The sequence below is a fragment of the Aquarana catesbeiana genome, linkage group LG05 (assembly GCF_042186555.1).
Source record: "Aquarana catesbeiana isolate 2022-GZ linkage group LG05, ASM4218655v1, whole genome shotgun sequence".
NCBI classification, from domain to species: Eukaryota; Metazoa; Chordata; class Amphibia; order Anura; family Ranidae; genus Aquarana; species Aquarana catesbeiana.
The window spans coordinates 652,822,313-652,838,349 of record NC_133328.1 but is presented as its reverse complement, the minus strand read 5'-3'; the positions used below and the strand labels follow the sequence as shown (position 1 = coordinate 652,838,349).

General features: G+C 46.4%; 1 protein-coding gene across 1 annotated transcript in view; it reads right to left on the bottom strand.

Annotated features, from left to right (window-relative positions):
- The window catches only part of LOC141146132 (SCO-spondin-like), a 146,323-nt gene that overhangs the window by 17,419 nt on the left and 112,867 nt on the right, over nucleotides 1-16,037 (bottom strand). The window contains 11 exon segments of the mRNA XM_073632887.1: nucleotides 100-270; nucleotides 1,335-1,505; nucleotides 6,933-6,979; nucleotides 8,208-8,360; nucleotides 8,581-8,821; nucleotides 8,899-9,030; nucleotides 10,923-11,090; nucleotides 11,524-11,739; nucleotides 12,913-13,083; nucleotides 14,785-14,826; nucleotides 15,027-15,247. Of these exon segments, the coding sequence (XP_073488988.1) occupies nucleotides 100-270; nucleotides 1,335-1,505; nucleotides 6,933-6,979; nucleotides 8,208-8,360; nucleotides 8,581-8,821; nucleotides 8,899-9,030; nucleotides 10,923-11,090; nucleotides 11,524-11,739; nucleotides 12,913-13,083; nucleotides 14,785-14,826; nucleotides 15,027-15,247 (1,733 nt within the window).

The following is a 16,037-nucleotide window of genomic DNA, read 5'->3' as shown; positions in this document are numbered from 1 at the left end:
ATGTACGTCCACATGGAACACGTATGACTGGACAGAAAACATAGATCACACAAGTAAATATTTTCAAATGTCAGATACAAATGCTGTTCCCGCAGTCACCTTCACACGGCTGCAGGTAACACGCCGCGGTCTCCACGCGCTCAGTGCTGTTACATGGCACATCCAGAGATTCAGCTCCATGACAGTCGCACCGCCAAGTCCGGCTGCTAATTCCAGTGCCGCAGCTTCGGGAACACTGACTCCACTCCGACCAGCCACATCGGCTGCTGCCTGAAAGGAGCACAGACACATCAGGAGGAACTCTTCCAGTCAAGTCATGGAATAACATAGGCAGTAATGATGGCTTTATAATGCAAAGGCATCAGTAGAAATCATAGGTGTCCCCATACAACCTACCGACAGGCCCCCAGACCGGTACATACATAGGGCTGAAACATAGTAATTGTGCAATTCCCGGGACTGGGGCAACCACAGTCTCTGCTCTCCCACCTAATGGCCATCACAAACACTTGGGTATGCGTAGAGCTGCCCTCATCTTCCAGAACGTGGGCCAAATGGACGAGCTCTTTGACAACAGGACAATGTGCTACATGAACCACTCAAAGGGGAAAGTAGCAGGCAAACTTAAGTGTGGGAAGCTGGTTGGAGATTTTCCTCAGCTTTATTGGCCTTTGTGGCGCCATTTTTTGCATTATCTTATTCTGATATGTGGGCACCAGCCGGTGGATTTCAGGTCACTTCTTCCTGCCAACAATTGCAAGCCCTCAATTCTCCTGATCCAGCTGATCCTCATCTGTGGTGAGTAGGGTAGGAAGAGGACTTCCACTCCCAGATCTCATCAGTATGAGAATTCATCCTGCTTCAAAGCCCCATCATGGGCCTCCTTGCTAAATGAACTGAGCCTAGGCCCGGTACAGGAGTACCAAAGCAAAGGGACTGTCTCTTTTAGGGTTTGCAGAAAGTGGAGGACTTTGGCAGTGCTTTGCAGCATTGGAACATCGATTGTATCAGATCTCCTCTCATTACACTCTCTCCACATTCATACCTTTTTCATGTATGGATGGAGATACTGGTGGGCTGAGGGAGAATAGGTAGACATCTCGCCTTTCTCATTGATACTTGTTCCCACCGATGGCCAATCCCAGACCTAACATCCACTGAAAACACCCAACAATGTTAGGGAGAAGGAGGAACTCCATTGTTTTCAATTCTCCTACACGATTGAATGATTAAAGAGGATGCAGGTTCCCTTCACTTCACCCAGCTTCACACTTTAGTAAATCAGACTCTTCGTCTTATGTACAGAACAGATGGTAACATGGGGGACAGCTCACCCTCACAGTGCTGGTTGGTACAGTTTCGCCTCTCGGTGTCTGGGCCTTCACAATCAGAACCATTGTTACGCGGAGGGGGGTTGATACAGGCACGACTGCGGATCTGGACAGCGGCACCACACGTGGCTGGACAGTCAGACCACGGAGACCATGGTGTCCAGTCCCCATTCACTGAATATTGGAGAGAAGGGCAGAATTACACACAGAATGGAATGTCCCTATTATTCAGATTAGCGTTATAATATGTAGAGCAACCACCGGTGAGCGTGGAGATCGAAGGCACCACAACCCACGTATAGTACACATAGAAAAACAATGTTTGGGGACTTAGAAGGTGCCAAAAACACGAACCACAATTTGTAAAATAAAAAGAATTTTATATTTTATTAAAACCATTTATTAAAAGTCATTGGGCCTTATGTTTAAAATCGGCAAAGTTACATCCATGTGGTCTGTACATGTAGTTACTTCAACTCGACATGTTTTCGCCACTCTCTGGCTTCCTCAGGAGTTTTATACGTACTACTGATTATATCACTGTAATGAAAGAATCGAGGGCACCACATCCCATATACAGTATACATTATGTTTACTGATTGTGTTTATTCTTTAATTATAGTGGTAGAACCATAAAACCACTTATAAAACTCCTGAGGAAGCCAGAGAGTGGCAAAACATGTCGAGTTGAAGTAACTACATGTACAGAGCCTTGAAAAAGTATTCATACCCCTTGACATTTTCCACATTTTGTCATGTTACAACCAAAAACGTAAATGTGTTTTATTGGGATTTTATGTGATAGACCAACACAAAGTGGCACATAATTGTGAAGTGGAAGGAAAATGATAAATGATACAAATAAATATGTGAAAAGTGTGTGTGGGGGGGGCATTTGTATTCAGCCCCCTTTACTCTGATACCCCTAACCAAAATCTAGTGGAGCCAATTGTCTTCAGAAGTCACCTAATTAGTAAATAGAGTCCACCTGTGTGTCATTTAATCTCAGTATAAATACAGCTGTTCTGTGAAGCCCTCAGAGGTTTGTTAGAGAACCTTAGTGAACAAACAGCATCATGTGAAGACCAAGGAACACACCAGACAGGTCAGGGATAAAGTTGTGGAGAAGTATAAAGCAGGGTTAGGTTATACAAATATCTCAGAAGCTTTGAACATCTCACGGAGCACGGTTTAATCCATCATCCGAACATGGAAAGAGTATGGCACAAGTGGGGGGGGGGGGCATTTGTATGGCGCCCCCCGGAGTCAATACTTTGTAGAACCCCCTTTCTCTACAAGTCTTTTTGGGGATGTCTCTACCAGCTTTGCACATCTAGAGAGGACATTTCTGCCCATTCTTCTTTGTAAAATATCTCAAGCTCTGTCAGATTGGATGGAGAGCGTCTGTGAACAGCAATTTTCAAGTCTTGTCACAGATTCTCAATGTGATTTAGGTCTGGACTGTGACTGGGCCATTCTAACACATGAATATGCTTTGATCTAAACCATTCCATTGTAGCTCTGGCTGGATGTTTCGGGTCGTTGTCCTGCTGGAAGGTGAACCTCCGCCCCAGTCTCAAGTCTTTTGTAGACTCTAACAGGTTTTCTTCTAAGATTGTCCTGTATTTGTCTCCATCCATCTTCCCATCAACTCTGACCAGCTTCCCTGTCCCTGCTGAAGAAAAGCATCCGCACCATCCCCAGCAGTTTGGAACACAGTTGAGTTTTGGAGTATTGAGTGTTCCAAGTACCTGATTCCAGTAACGGTGCAGCTTTGGGCATAGCCAAAGGAGATGGATAAGGTCCCCACTGTTCTGCCTACACCTGCCACATAAAAGGTTTGCCAGCTTGCCCATCTTATGGAGTACAATGTATAATTGTGATACTTTTTTTGTGAAATTTAAAGAGCAGATAGTTGCTTGCAATGCTTCATCCCACCGGTCTCCCTCGAGTGGTCCTAGGTCCCTTTCCCACATGGATGCCGCCTTAATGGGGCGCACCCTCAGATGGTGTGTCAGCAACATCTGGTAACATTGTGATATAAAGCCCTTAGTTTCAGTGCTAGACTGTAATCGGTGGAATAGAGGGGTAGACGACATAACCCAACCCCCTGCACCCCCCTGTGCGCCCCACTGCATGCCGGAGCTGAAGGTATGAGTAAAACATGGAAGGAGGTGGATCAAATTGACTTTGTAGTTCAGGGAAGGACTTCAGCTTACCATTATTGAATATGTGAGACAAAAGGGACACCCCAAAGGCTCTCCACCTAGGCCCCTGACGCAGCTTAGGAGAGGTTATTCCACATTGGGCTGTATTCAGTGAAGCCCTGCACCCCCTGCATCTGTTTGCCCTTGCTCCATATTTTTTTGAATTGGGGAAAGGCGTCTGTTTGTTGGATTTGTGGAACACCTGGCCCCTCCAGGTCCATCGGAACAGATTCCACTCCAGTGCCCAGCAGGATCAATCGTGCCGATCATGAGCCATGGAGCCAGGCAGATGCTGAAGCTGGATGAATACTTTTTCAAGGCTCTGTATATAACTTTGCTGGTTTTTACACAAAAAGGACCAAATGTCTTTTATTGCATGTTTTCTGATAGTCAATAAAATATAACATTATAATTTTTGTCCTACAAATTGTGGTTAGTGTTTTTGGCAACTGAAAAGTCCCCAAACATTCTTTTTCTATATTTTCTCAGATTGGTGTTACTTCAGCACAACTGCGAGAACACAAAACAGACATTAATATGGGCCAAATTATATATGGTGGGACAAAAGTGCAGCTGTTCTCCACAGCAACCAAACAGGTCTCATCAGTCAAATTACATAAGGATTTTTCTAGGTTGTTTACTGGATTAACAATGGCTTCATTTCCCGAAATTTATGGGCACCATCACCATACTAAAGGATCTGAGAGGGAAAGCATGGCTGACCTCACTGAGAGATATCAGGAGACACTATGAGGAACATCAAAGAGGAAAGAGATGAGGACCACAGAGAGTATGAAGAGGTGGAGGACAGAGATAAGGAAGAGGAACCAGAAGAGGAGGAGAACCAGAAGAGAAGGAGAACCAGAAGAGAAAGAGAACCAGAAGAGAAAGAGAACCAGAAGAGAAAGAGAACCAGAAGAGGAGGAGAACCAGAAGAGGAGGAGAACCAGAAGAGGAGAAGAACCAGATAAATGCAAAGATGAATGCAAAGATGAAGACTAGGAGGAACGAGAAAAAGGGAGAAAACTGAAATGGGTAAGATATCCATGAAGAGAAAGAAACAATGATAAAGGGGAATGAAGAAGAGTGAGAAGAGGAAGGTAAAGGAATGAGAAGAGTAACAAGGAAAGGAAGATGAAAAAAAATATAGGAATTGGAAGAGAAAGAGCAATGAAGGTGGGGGAACTTAGGGAGGAAGAAGAAGATACGAAAGAAGAACATTTTGAGGAAAAGGAAGGAGAAAAGTTAAATGGACAAGAGAAATGAGAAGCAGAAAAATGGCAAAAGAAACAAGAATGGGAAAAATTAACAAAAAAGATTAAAAGCAGCAAGAAAAGTAAATAAGAAAATGTGAAGAGGTAGAGGAACCAGATAAAGAATGCAAAGATGAAGAGGGTAAGATAACCATGAGAGAAATAAACAATAAAGGAACACGAAGAAGAGCGGGAAGAGGAAGATAAAAAAAGAATAAGTGGTAAAGGAATGAGAAGAGGAACAAGAAAAGGAAGTGAAATGAGAAAAAGAGAAGAGGAACAAGAAGAAGAGAAACATGAAGAGGAAGATGAAAAAATAGGAATGGGAAGATGGATGAAAAAGAGGAACTTAAGGAGGAAGAAGAAGATGAGAAAGAAAAAGAATATGAGGAAGAGGAAGTAACAAGAAGAGAAATGAGGATAAGAAGAAGGACAAAAGAAATCAAGAATGGAAAGGAACAAAAAGATTTAAAGCAGCAAGAAGATTAATATTAAAGAGGGAAACGTGAAGAGGAACCAGAGGAGGGGTGCAAAGATGAAGACTGGTAAGAACAAGAAAAGGGAAAGGTATGGAGAGGGGAAGATATCCAAGAAAAGAAAGAAACACAAAAAGAGCGAGAAGAGGAATGGGAAGAGAAAGTTGAAAAAGAATGAGAGGTAAATTAATGAGAAGAGGAGCAAGAAAAGGAAGGGAAATTAGAAAAAGAAGCAGTAAAAGAAGAAGAAGAGGAACATGAAGAAGATTTAAAAGAATAGAAATGGGAAGAGGAATGAAAAGAGGTAGTGAAACTTAGGGAGGAAGAACAAGAGGAAGAAGATGAGAAGGAAGAAAAACGAAGATGAGAAGGAAGAGGAAGGAGAAGAGTTCTAGGAACAAGTAGAGAAATGAAAAGAAGAAGAATAAGGGCCAAAATCAAGAATGGGAAAATTAACAAAAAGATTAAAGGAAGCAAGAGTAAAAGGAACGGGAATATTAGGAGGAACGAGAATATTAGGAGGAATGAAAGAAGAAACAAGAAGAGGGATGAGAAGAAAAACAGGAAGAGAAATAGGAACAAGAATAGAGCATAATCGACAAGAGGAGCCTGAAAGGAAGAGGAACATGAAGAGGAACATGAAAAATAGCGTGAAGAGGACCAAGAAGAGAAGAGAAATGAGAAGAGGAACATGAAAGGGAAAAGGAAGGAGAAGAGGAACATGAAGAGGAATGTGAAAATTAGGGTGAAGAGAGGAGAAACGAAGAGAAGTGTGAAGGAGAAAAGGAACATGAAGAGGAACGTGAAAAGTAGTGTGAAGATGACCAGAGAAGAGAAAAGTAAGGAGAAGAGAAACACAAAGAGGAATGAGAAAAGTGGCGTGAAGAGGAGCAGGAACAGAAAAGTAACAAGAAGAAGAACATGAAGAGTAAAAGGTGGGAGAAGAGAAACATGAAGAAAAATGTGAAAAGTAGTGTGAAGAGGAACATGAAAAGGAATGAGAAGAGGAAAAGTAGCAGGAATTGGAACAGGCAGAGGATTTCAAAGAAGAAGATGAAAAGGAAAGCAAAGAGAAAGTGAAAAAACAAAAAGGAGCACCAAATCTGCGGAGTTTCTTTCTCTTTTTCGGTAGGATACTGTTAGAGAAATTCAATTCTTATTTTATAATCATTTATGTATGTTTGACAAAGATTGCTTAGAAGTAGAATGGATTAAAGTTACACAGAGTTGTTTCAAGTCCTTGAAATGCATATAAATCACAGAGATCATTTTTAGCGCCTTCATAAGATCTGATATCCCAAGTTGCTCCCACTGCACTGTGAAACCACCACAAGTATAATGTCTGTAATCTGTGTTTGTATTGAAAATGTAAAATAAAAAATTAAAAGGAACACAAAGAGGAAAAGAGGAGGAGAACCAGAAATGAGGAACGAAGAAAAGGAAGATGAGAAGGTGAAGGAGGACGACCAGAAATGAGGAACGGAGAAAGGAAGATGAGAAGGTGAAGGAATGGGAAGATGAACATGAAAAGGAGGAGGACCAAGCAGAAGAATGTGCTTTCCTAGTATGGCGGCACTATGAGACCAATCGGTGATAGGAAGAAGACATGATTGGGTTTTATTTTAGCACTCCAGTGAGGATGGGGTCCTGGGGGTACACACTCACCTCGGCATTCAATGTCTTGGCAGTAGTTCCCCTCTGGGGTGCAGATACTGGAGGAAGAGATATAATGAAGTCAGAAGGAGACACTCAGGTTGAGGAAGAAGCTTCTTTCTACCAGAACTCTCCGCACCGCCCTCAATCTATGGAATTCCCTCCGCTTTCCTATACGTTCCACTCTATATTCTAGAGTATGACATCACACTTTCCAGCCAATACCTGGCCACCGTTTGTTTCCTTTCCAATTCTCTTGTCCAGTCATAATTCTCCCTCCTGACAGTGCTATCTCCTCGGAATCAGGACCAGGCCTAGGAGTAGGCAGAGAAGGTGGCAGCCTAGGGTGCTTCAGTAAGAGAAGGGTACAAAAGGGGCAGAACCTGCCAACAACCCATCAATGGGGGGGTGGGGGGGTGCTATTTGTCAATTTCTGGTGCTACAGAACCGAGTCCCAGCACTGCTCTTCAGCAAGTCGACCCTGGCTGCTCCCTGTCTGTGACTTGCACAGAATCCACCAGGGTGACCGGCGGTGTACACAGCATTAGATCAGCCCATCCTCCACTTCAGAAAAGATCATGTGACCAAGGCCACCAGACACGGGGGCAGCAATGAAAGGAGCCGGGAGCAGCATTTCCACCAGAAAAGAGAAGAATTTCAGACATTATCTGTACAAGTCTGAGGATATAACCTCTATACATGAGTAGAGACTCACTTTATGTGAATCCCTTTTCTACCATCCGATAGAGCAGGGGCTCTCCAATGTTGTCAGTACGAGGGCCACATAGTATATTTCACACATATTCATGGGCCAAAAAATCAGTTTTAGAAATAAATGGGCTCCCATCAGAGACCCTCCTTACATCAGGATCCCCCATCAGAGTTCCTCCTATATCAGGGTCCCCCCCAGAGGACCCATTACATCAGAGTGTCACCTTACATCATAATCCCCATCAGAACCCCACCCCCCTATATCAGTGTCCCTCTCAGAGTCCCCCCTTACATCAGGGTCTACATCAGTGGATCCATTACATCAGAGCTCCCCCTATATCAGGGTCCCTATCAGAGGTCCAAATTCATCAGAGCCCCCTTATATCAGGGTCCTTATCAGAGCCCCCCCCCCCCCCCTTATAGCAGGTCAAAGCAGAGACCATAGGCAGCCTCAGCTGTACATTGAGGGTGTGCTGCTGACCCTGGCTGGACAACATCTCACAGTGGGCCATGGTTTGGAGACCCCTGCTATAGAGGACCCCCCCCCACTGACCCCTGATATTTATAGATACTGACCACTGCTGGCACTCGCCCACCAGCCACACGTCCCCGATCTGCCGCTCCCATCCCCCGTGTGGGCACAGCTCCGGGCACTTTCCTGGGTGACATGGGTGGGATTGACTTTCTGGATCCCGGCACTGCTCTCTCAGTGATCCCGATGTGGAGGTCCTGTGCAGAGGAGAAGATAGGACACTATGATGTCATAAAGGTCCCCACCACTATCATGTCACTGTGAGGAGCACTGCTAACCTCACTACATACAATGAACCCCAATCATCTGGGACACTTAACAGCCAATCACTGAAGAGGAATTATCAGCTAGATAAGTGAAAGCCGAATGCTGATTGGTTGCTCTGTGCCTCATGACAGAAACAATGGCGGTTGTCACCTGATACGAGTCTGCTGGCCACTCCCACAGGTGACGGAGCACTGAGACCAGGTGGACCATTGACTCCAGTTGCATTCGGCGGTGGGGCAGGTGAGGTTGGTGCAGGAGAGGCGCCCGTTGGTGCAGGTGCAGTTGTTGCAGTTCTCCTGGAGGGAGCTCTGGGCCATCCAGCTCTGCCCCCTGCTGTCCGTACACTCACACTGCGCGATGGACACACACCGGCCGTCCTGCTCCAGGGTTTCTGGGGGACAGAAGACAGATTGGGGCTCAGCGACATGCAACCAGAGGAAGAAGAGCCGAAAGGCAGACAAGACCTACCTGCTGGACACCTACACCCTGGATCACAGCCATCTCCATCCAGACAGACGATTCCCTGCTGGAAGTCCGAACAACGCCTGGGGCAGCGATTGGCACACTCCACCACCTCCATACCCGGCGGGCATCCCTCCTCTATATGGATGAAACCACAAAACACTGCAGTCAATAAAGACCATAAAATGCAACATAGTAAGAGGATGTGACAGATCCTTCTAGGTGCAGGAACCCCGTGTACCATCTCCTTCTAGGTGCAGGAACCCCGTGTACCATCTCCTTCTAGGTGCAGGAACCCCGTGTACCATCTCCTTCTAGGTGCAGGAACCCTGTGTACCACCTCCTTCTAGGTGCAGGAACCCTGTGTACCACCTCCTTCTAGGTGCAGGAACCCTGTGTACCATCTCCTTCTAGGTGCAGGAACCCTGTGTACCATCTCCTTCTAGGTGCAGGAACCCTGTGTACCACCTCCTTCTAGGTGCAGGAACCCTGTGTACCACCTCCTTCTAGGTGCAGGAACCCTGTGTACCATCTCCTTCTAGGTGCAGGAACCTGTGTACCATCTCCTTCTAGGTGCAGGAACCCTGTGTACCATCTCCTTCTAGGTGCAGGAACCTGTGTACCATCTCCTTCTAGGTGCAGGAACCCTGTGTACCACCTCCTTCTAGGTGCAGGAACCCTGTGTACCACCTCCTTCTAGGTGCAGGAACCCTGTGTACCATCTCCTTCTAGGTGCAGGAACCTGTGTACCATCTCCTTCTAGGTGCAGGAACCCTGTGTACCACCTCCTTCTAGGTGCAGGAACCCTATGTACCACCTCCTAGGTGCAGGAACCTTGTGTACCACCTCCTTCTAGGTGCAGGAACCCTGTGTACCATCTCCTTCTAGGTGCAAGAACCCTGTGTACCATCACCTCCTAGGTGCAGGAACCCTGTGCACCACCTCCTTCTAGGTGCAGGAACCCTGTGTACCACCTCCTTCTAGGTGCAGGAACCCTGTGTACCATCTCCTTCTAGGTGCAGGAACCCTATGTACCATCTCCTTCTACTTCTAGGTGCAGGAACCCTGTGTACGGTCTCCTTCTAGGTGCAGGAACCCTGTGTACCGTCTCTTTCTAGGTGTAGGAACACTATGTACCATCTCCTTCTAGGTGCAGGAACCCTGTGTACCGTCTCCTTCTAGGTACAGGAACCTTGTGTACCATCTCCTTCTAGGTGCAGGAACCCTACGTAAAGTCTCTTTCTAGGTGCAGGAACCCTGTGTTTAAGTCTCCATCTGATTGCAGGGCCCCCTGTGTGTGGCTCTCCCTCTGGGTGTGGGCCTCTATGAAAGGTGTCCTTCTGGGTGTGGGCCCCCTGTGTATCGTTCCCTTCTGGACGCAGGCCCTCTTCCACAGGTAGGTGCAGGGCCCCTGTGTATAAGTCTTCCTTTGGTGGGTGCAGGGCCCCCTGTGTATAAGTCTTCCTCTGGTGGGTGCAGGGCCCCCTGTGTATAAGTCTTCCTCTGGTGGGTGCAGGGCCCCTGTGTATATGTCTTCCTTAGTGTGGCCCTTAGTGTATGAGTTTGTCCCTGGGTATGGGTTGCCCATATGTATGGGTGGGTCTCCCCTTGGATGGAGGCCCTCCTGTCTATCAATCTACCCGCCGAGTGAGGGCTCCCCTATGTATTGGGTCCCCTTTTGGCTTTGGCCCTCTGTGTATAGCTCTACCCTTGGGTATGTGGGCCTCTGTGTACATAGGTTTATGCCTAGGTGTAGGCCCTAAGTATAGGTCTACCCTCAGGTGTTGGCCCCCCTTTTCCCATGTATAGGTCTCCCCTTGGGTGCTGGCCCCTGTGTATAGGTCTACCCTGGGTGAGGGCCTGCTGTGTATGACCTTGGTTCACAGTCCAGGTGGGCTCCACACCGCATACTTCACAGTTGCCATGTCTGAGCAGAACTGATGTTAGGAATGGAGTTCAGCCGTTTGTGGGTGCAGGGCCCCTGTGTATATGTCTTCCTTTGGTGGGTGCAGTTACCCTTGTGGACTCACCGCAGGGTTTGAGGTTGCAGATCCTCACTTGGTATTTCTCACCAGGACACTCTTCTCCTCCATTTTTTGGTGGTGGACTGGTACAGGTCCGACTTCTCACCGATCTTCCTCCACCGCATGTCCGGTCACACCAGGACCACGGGCTCCACTTGGACCAGCTGCCATTTACTACACCAGAGGGAATAAGAGAAGATGATGGGGGAGAAACTTGTCAGAGGTTATGAAGTATTGTACAGGTCATCCTACAGAGGAACATTTCCCCATCTCCATTGTGTTCCACCATCACAGCCTACAATGTCCAATCAGCACCTGTACAATCCAATCATGATTTCCGACCCGATCCTCAGCACCCAGGTCTCCAGGAACCCCAACTTCCCCTCCTTCCCCCCAGTTCTCCAGGAACCCCAACCCCCCTCCCCTTCATGCTTCCATCATTTCAGTTTATCCACCATTGGCAGCTTAATTTGGAGTGTACAATCCCTAAATGCACTCCTGTGGGGTGCTCAGCCCTGCAGTACTCTGCCCAACCCCCAGAGGGCGCTCTCGTATTATAATGCAGATAAAACACTTCATCCCCCCTTCCATCTAGTCCCTCTGTTACCTTTACATGCCTGCAGGTTGCAGAATCTCCTCTCTGTGTTCCCAGTCAGGATGTCATCACACCACACTCCCTTCTCACCAGGCGGGTTGTAAGTACGAAGACGTCTCTGCTGACCCACCCCGCAGAATCGGGAACACTTGCTCCACTCCGACCAGGGGTTCCAGGAACAGTTCCGCTGCTGACACTCCTCATCGACACACAGAGGAGAGTCGGGACCTGAGAGAACACCAAACATCCAAGTATGAGATAAGGAAAAACCTGTGTGGATGGGCTTGGTTCACCACAAGTGGCCTTTGCAGTCCTCTGCAAGTCCATGGGAAAGTCAAATGCAGGTCAGAAGGAGCTCAACTGAAGGTCAAAGGCAGGTCAGGAGGTCAACTGTAAGCCACAATGCGTTAACCGAAGGTCAGAAAATGGTCAACTGAGTGTCAGGAGAAGGTAAACAGGTCAACTGCAAAGTTCAAAATAAAAAAAAAAGTTTTTTTCTCCCATTTTGAATAAAGAATATACTTTAAACCCTCTAATTAACCACCCGTTAATATAAATTAGAGATGACTACATCTTTGCCTACCTCATTTTTAAGCTTTCACCATTTCAGGTTTTATAACAAACAAAAGTTTCATTTTTTTCAATCTGTAAATAATGTTACGTCAATTCAACGGCATCATAAACAGATGAAATATCAGAATAAGGATTGTTCGAGAATGCTAGAGGGAATCAGCACCACTGGTTACATTTCCTCCAGCGTTCTCTAGAATTGTTACATTGTATCTCTTATTACAAAGACAGACTGTATGTTCTATACTCCTCAGCTCCATCTAGTGGCCATAATATTTTGAGGTCTTCAGAATTTGGATCAGCTCTGCTGTACAAGAGACCTATGGGAGGGAAGGGGGGCACAGAAATGAGGGGTGGCCATAATATTTTTAGGCCTACGGCTTTTACATCAGCTCTGCTGTACAAGAGACCCATGTGTGGGAAGGTGGGGGGGGGGGGGCAAAGAAATGGGGGACACAATATAATAATACGCACAAGGATGATGATGGAATCACACTACTAAGGACCAATTATAATGGTCAGTAAAACCTGTACTGTGGCCTCCATTGCTGAAAATGCTGGTCTCCTGGCTGCCATTAGGCTCCGATACTCCTTCCGGTGCCAGTGACTGCTCTATATAATCAGAATAAGTAATTTCTAGAACAGACTCATTGGAAGATGCCTATTTCCATTGTGTGACCAGAGAGCGGAAGTGATAGATATGTATCTGGCACAGAGCTCTTTCCAGGAGAACCACATCGGCGCAACATCGATCTGGTAATGGGAAACCCCGAAATTATCTGCAGATTTGGGTTATACAGAGTTTGATCTCAGTCCTTGGCAGGGACTAACCTGTACACTGCGGAAGGTTGCAGATGTTCTCCTGGAAGGACTCTCCGCTACAATTCCTTCCAGAGGGACAAAACCGGGTCCGTGCCTTCACCGCAGGGAATTGGCGGTCAGAGCAGCTCTTGGAACATGGAGTCCATTGGGACCAGGGGCTAAATACCTCATCTGCCGAGCCTAAAGAGGAATGGACAAAGATTACCAAGAGAAGACCAGATGTGTATGATGGAGGAGAGTTCCATGTCTGAGATGTATATGATGTAGGATAGAGGAGAGCTCCATGTCTGACATGTATATGATGTAGGATGGAGGAGAGCTCCATGTCTGAGATAAATATGATGTGGGAGGGTGGAGAGCTTCATGTCTGAGATGTATATGATGTAGGATGGAGAAGAGCTCCATATCTGAGATGTATATGATGTAGGATAGAGGAGAGCTCCATATCTGAGATGTATATGATGTAGGAGGGAGGAGAGCTCCATGTCTGAGATGTATATAATGTAGGAGGGAGGAGAGCTCCATGTCTGAGATGTATATGATGTAGTATGGAGAAGAGCTCCATGTCTGAGATGTATATGATGTAGGATAGAGGAGAGTTCCATGTCTGAGATGTATACTATGTAGGATGGAGGAGAGCTCCATGTCTGAGATGTATATGATGTAGGATGGAGAAGAGCTCCATGTCTGAGATGTATATGATGCAGGATGGAGGAGAGCTCCATGTCTGAGATGTATATAATGTAGGATAGAGGAGAGCTCCATGTCTGAGATGTATATGATGTAGGATGGAGAAGAGCTCCATGTCTGAGATGTATATAATGTAGGATGGAGGAGAGCTCCATATCTGAGATGTATATAATGTAGGATGGAGGAGAGCTCCATGTCTGAGATGTATATAATGTAGGATGGAGGAGAGCTCCATATCTGAGATGTATATGATGTAGGATGGAGGAGAGCTCCATGTCTGAGATGTATATGATGTAGGATAGAGGAGAGCTCCATATCTGAGATGTATATGATGTAGGATGGAGGAGAGCTCCATGTCTGAGATGTATATGATGTAGGATGGAGAAGAGCTCCATATCTGAGATGTATATAATGTAGGATGGAGGAGAGCTCCATATCTGAGATGTATATGATGTAGGATAGAGGAGAGCTCCATATCTGAGATGTATATGATTTAGGATACAAGAGAGGTCCATGTCTGAGATGTATATGATGTAGGATGGAGGAGAGCTCCATATCTGAGATGTATATGATGAAGGATGGAGGAGAGCTCCATGTCTGAGATGTATATGATGTAGGATGGAGGAGAGCTCCATGTCTGAGATGTATATGATGTAGGAGGGAGGAGAGCTCCATGTCTGACATGTATATGATGTAGGAGGGAGGAGAGTTCCATGTCTGAGATGTATATGATGTAGGATGGAGGAGAGCTCCATGTCTGACATGTATATGATGTAGGAGGGAGGAGAGCTCCATGTCTGAGATGTATATGATGTAGGAGGGAGGAGAGCTCCATGTCTGAGATGTATATAATGTAGGATGGAGAAGAGCTCCATGTCTGAGATGTATATAATGTAGGATGGAGAAGAGCTCCATGTCTGAGATGTATATGATGTAGGATGGAGGAGAGCTCCATATCTGAGATGTATATGATGTAGGATGGAGGATGGAAAGTTCCATATCTGAGATGTGTACAATGTAGGAGGGAGGAGAGCTCCACGAAGGACGTAACATTAAGCCTGGAATCACGAATAAACATAGTGGGAACGTATAAAGCTTTAGATCTGATGAGTGACCACACCCCATTTATCTACCAGACCGCATGTCATGGCATTACCTCCCAGCTGGTCATATGATAGCTCAGAGACTTACCGGCCATGTCAGTGGGGGGCTCCGGGGACAGCGGGATGACGTCTGCAAAAAAACACAATGGCAGACCTTATATGAGACCCATAAATTGTCATATTCAGGAAAAACGGCATGACATCATAAGAGACTGGGCGTGGGAAGAAGTGCAGTATGTATGATGTCATAGTGGCTGTATATTATAGAGTATATCGAGCATTCTGCAGAAGAAAATAATGTTCTACAATAAGGGATTATGGGAGTCTCACCTTCACAATCTGGTGTCTGGCAGTATTTAATGTTCACACTGGGGCCCTCGCATTCTCTACCCCCATTGGCTGGCGGAGGGTTGGAACAGTCCCGGGACCGCGTCATATTGCCCAGGCCTCCGCAGCTGACAGAACAGGGGCTCCAGGGAGACCACAAGGTGAAGCCTCCATCTTGAGGACAAGCGGAAAATGCACACTCCATGCGGCCATTCTTACATGTGCTGGAGGGAGGAGAGACGGATGTTACAAGCAGCAACATACAGTATCACATATATAATTACAGCTCAGTGCCTTTCCAAGAGGAATATTACTCTCATGACATCACTATAGAGAAATCTACACGCCAACCTGAAGATGACGAGATTCCCTCCCAGCTTCAGTTCACCAGATAGAGATCTCTCTCTACTGCTTTGATGGTTTGGGCTGAGCGTATCTCTCTGACACTGCCTCATGTTGGAAGACTGGTTCTCTTTTTGTCATTCTGGGTGGTGTCTTCACAATTGGAGCAGATGGGAGATACTTCCTCAACGTATGGTGGCAAAGCACACGGTGCACCAGCCCAACACTCTACCTGGCGGATGAGGTCAAAGCTCAGTCCCACAGCATTATCCCCCTTCCTACGGCAAAGACGGTGGAAAATAGAGAATAATGGCACCCAGCAACTAAAAAAAAAATAAGGGAGCTCCTGGAGCTTGGCTTGACTGGCCCACTCACTAAGTGAGTCTTTAGAGACGGGCAACTGCTGAGACAATGACAGCGGCTCTGGTCCTGGAAAGCACTCTACAGCTAATTATGGAAAGCAGCCTACATGGAACCCAGTGCATAAAGGTCACTTCCAGGCTATCTCTGCAACATCCAATGGGGTCTGGATGCGGTACAATTCAGAAGCCAGTCTGAGGACAACCACGCAGGATAGATGAAACTCAGAGGGGAGTCCTCCAGTAAGATTGGAGAGAAGAGTCTTGACTGAAGACAAAGAAAAATCACAAGTTGGTATTCAAACCCGCAGAG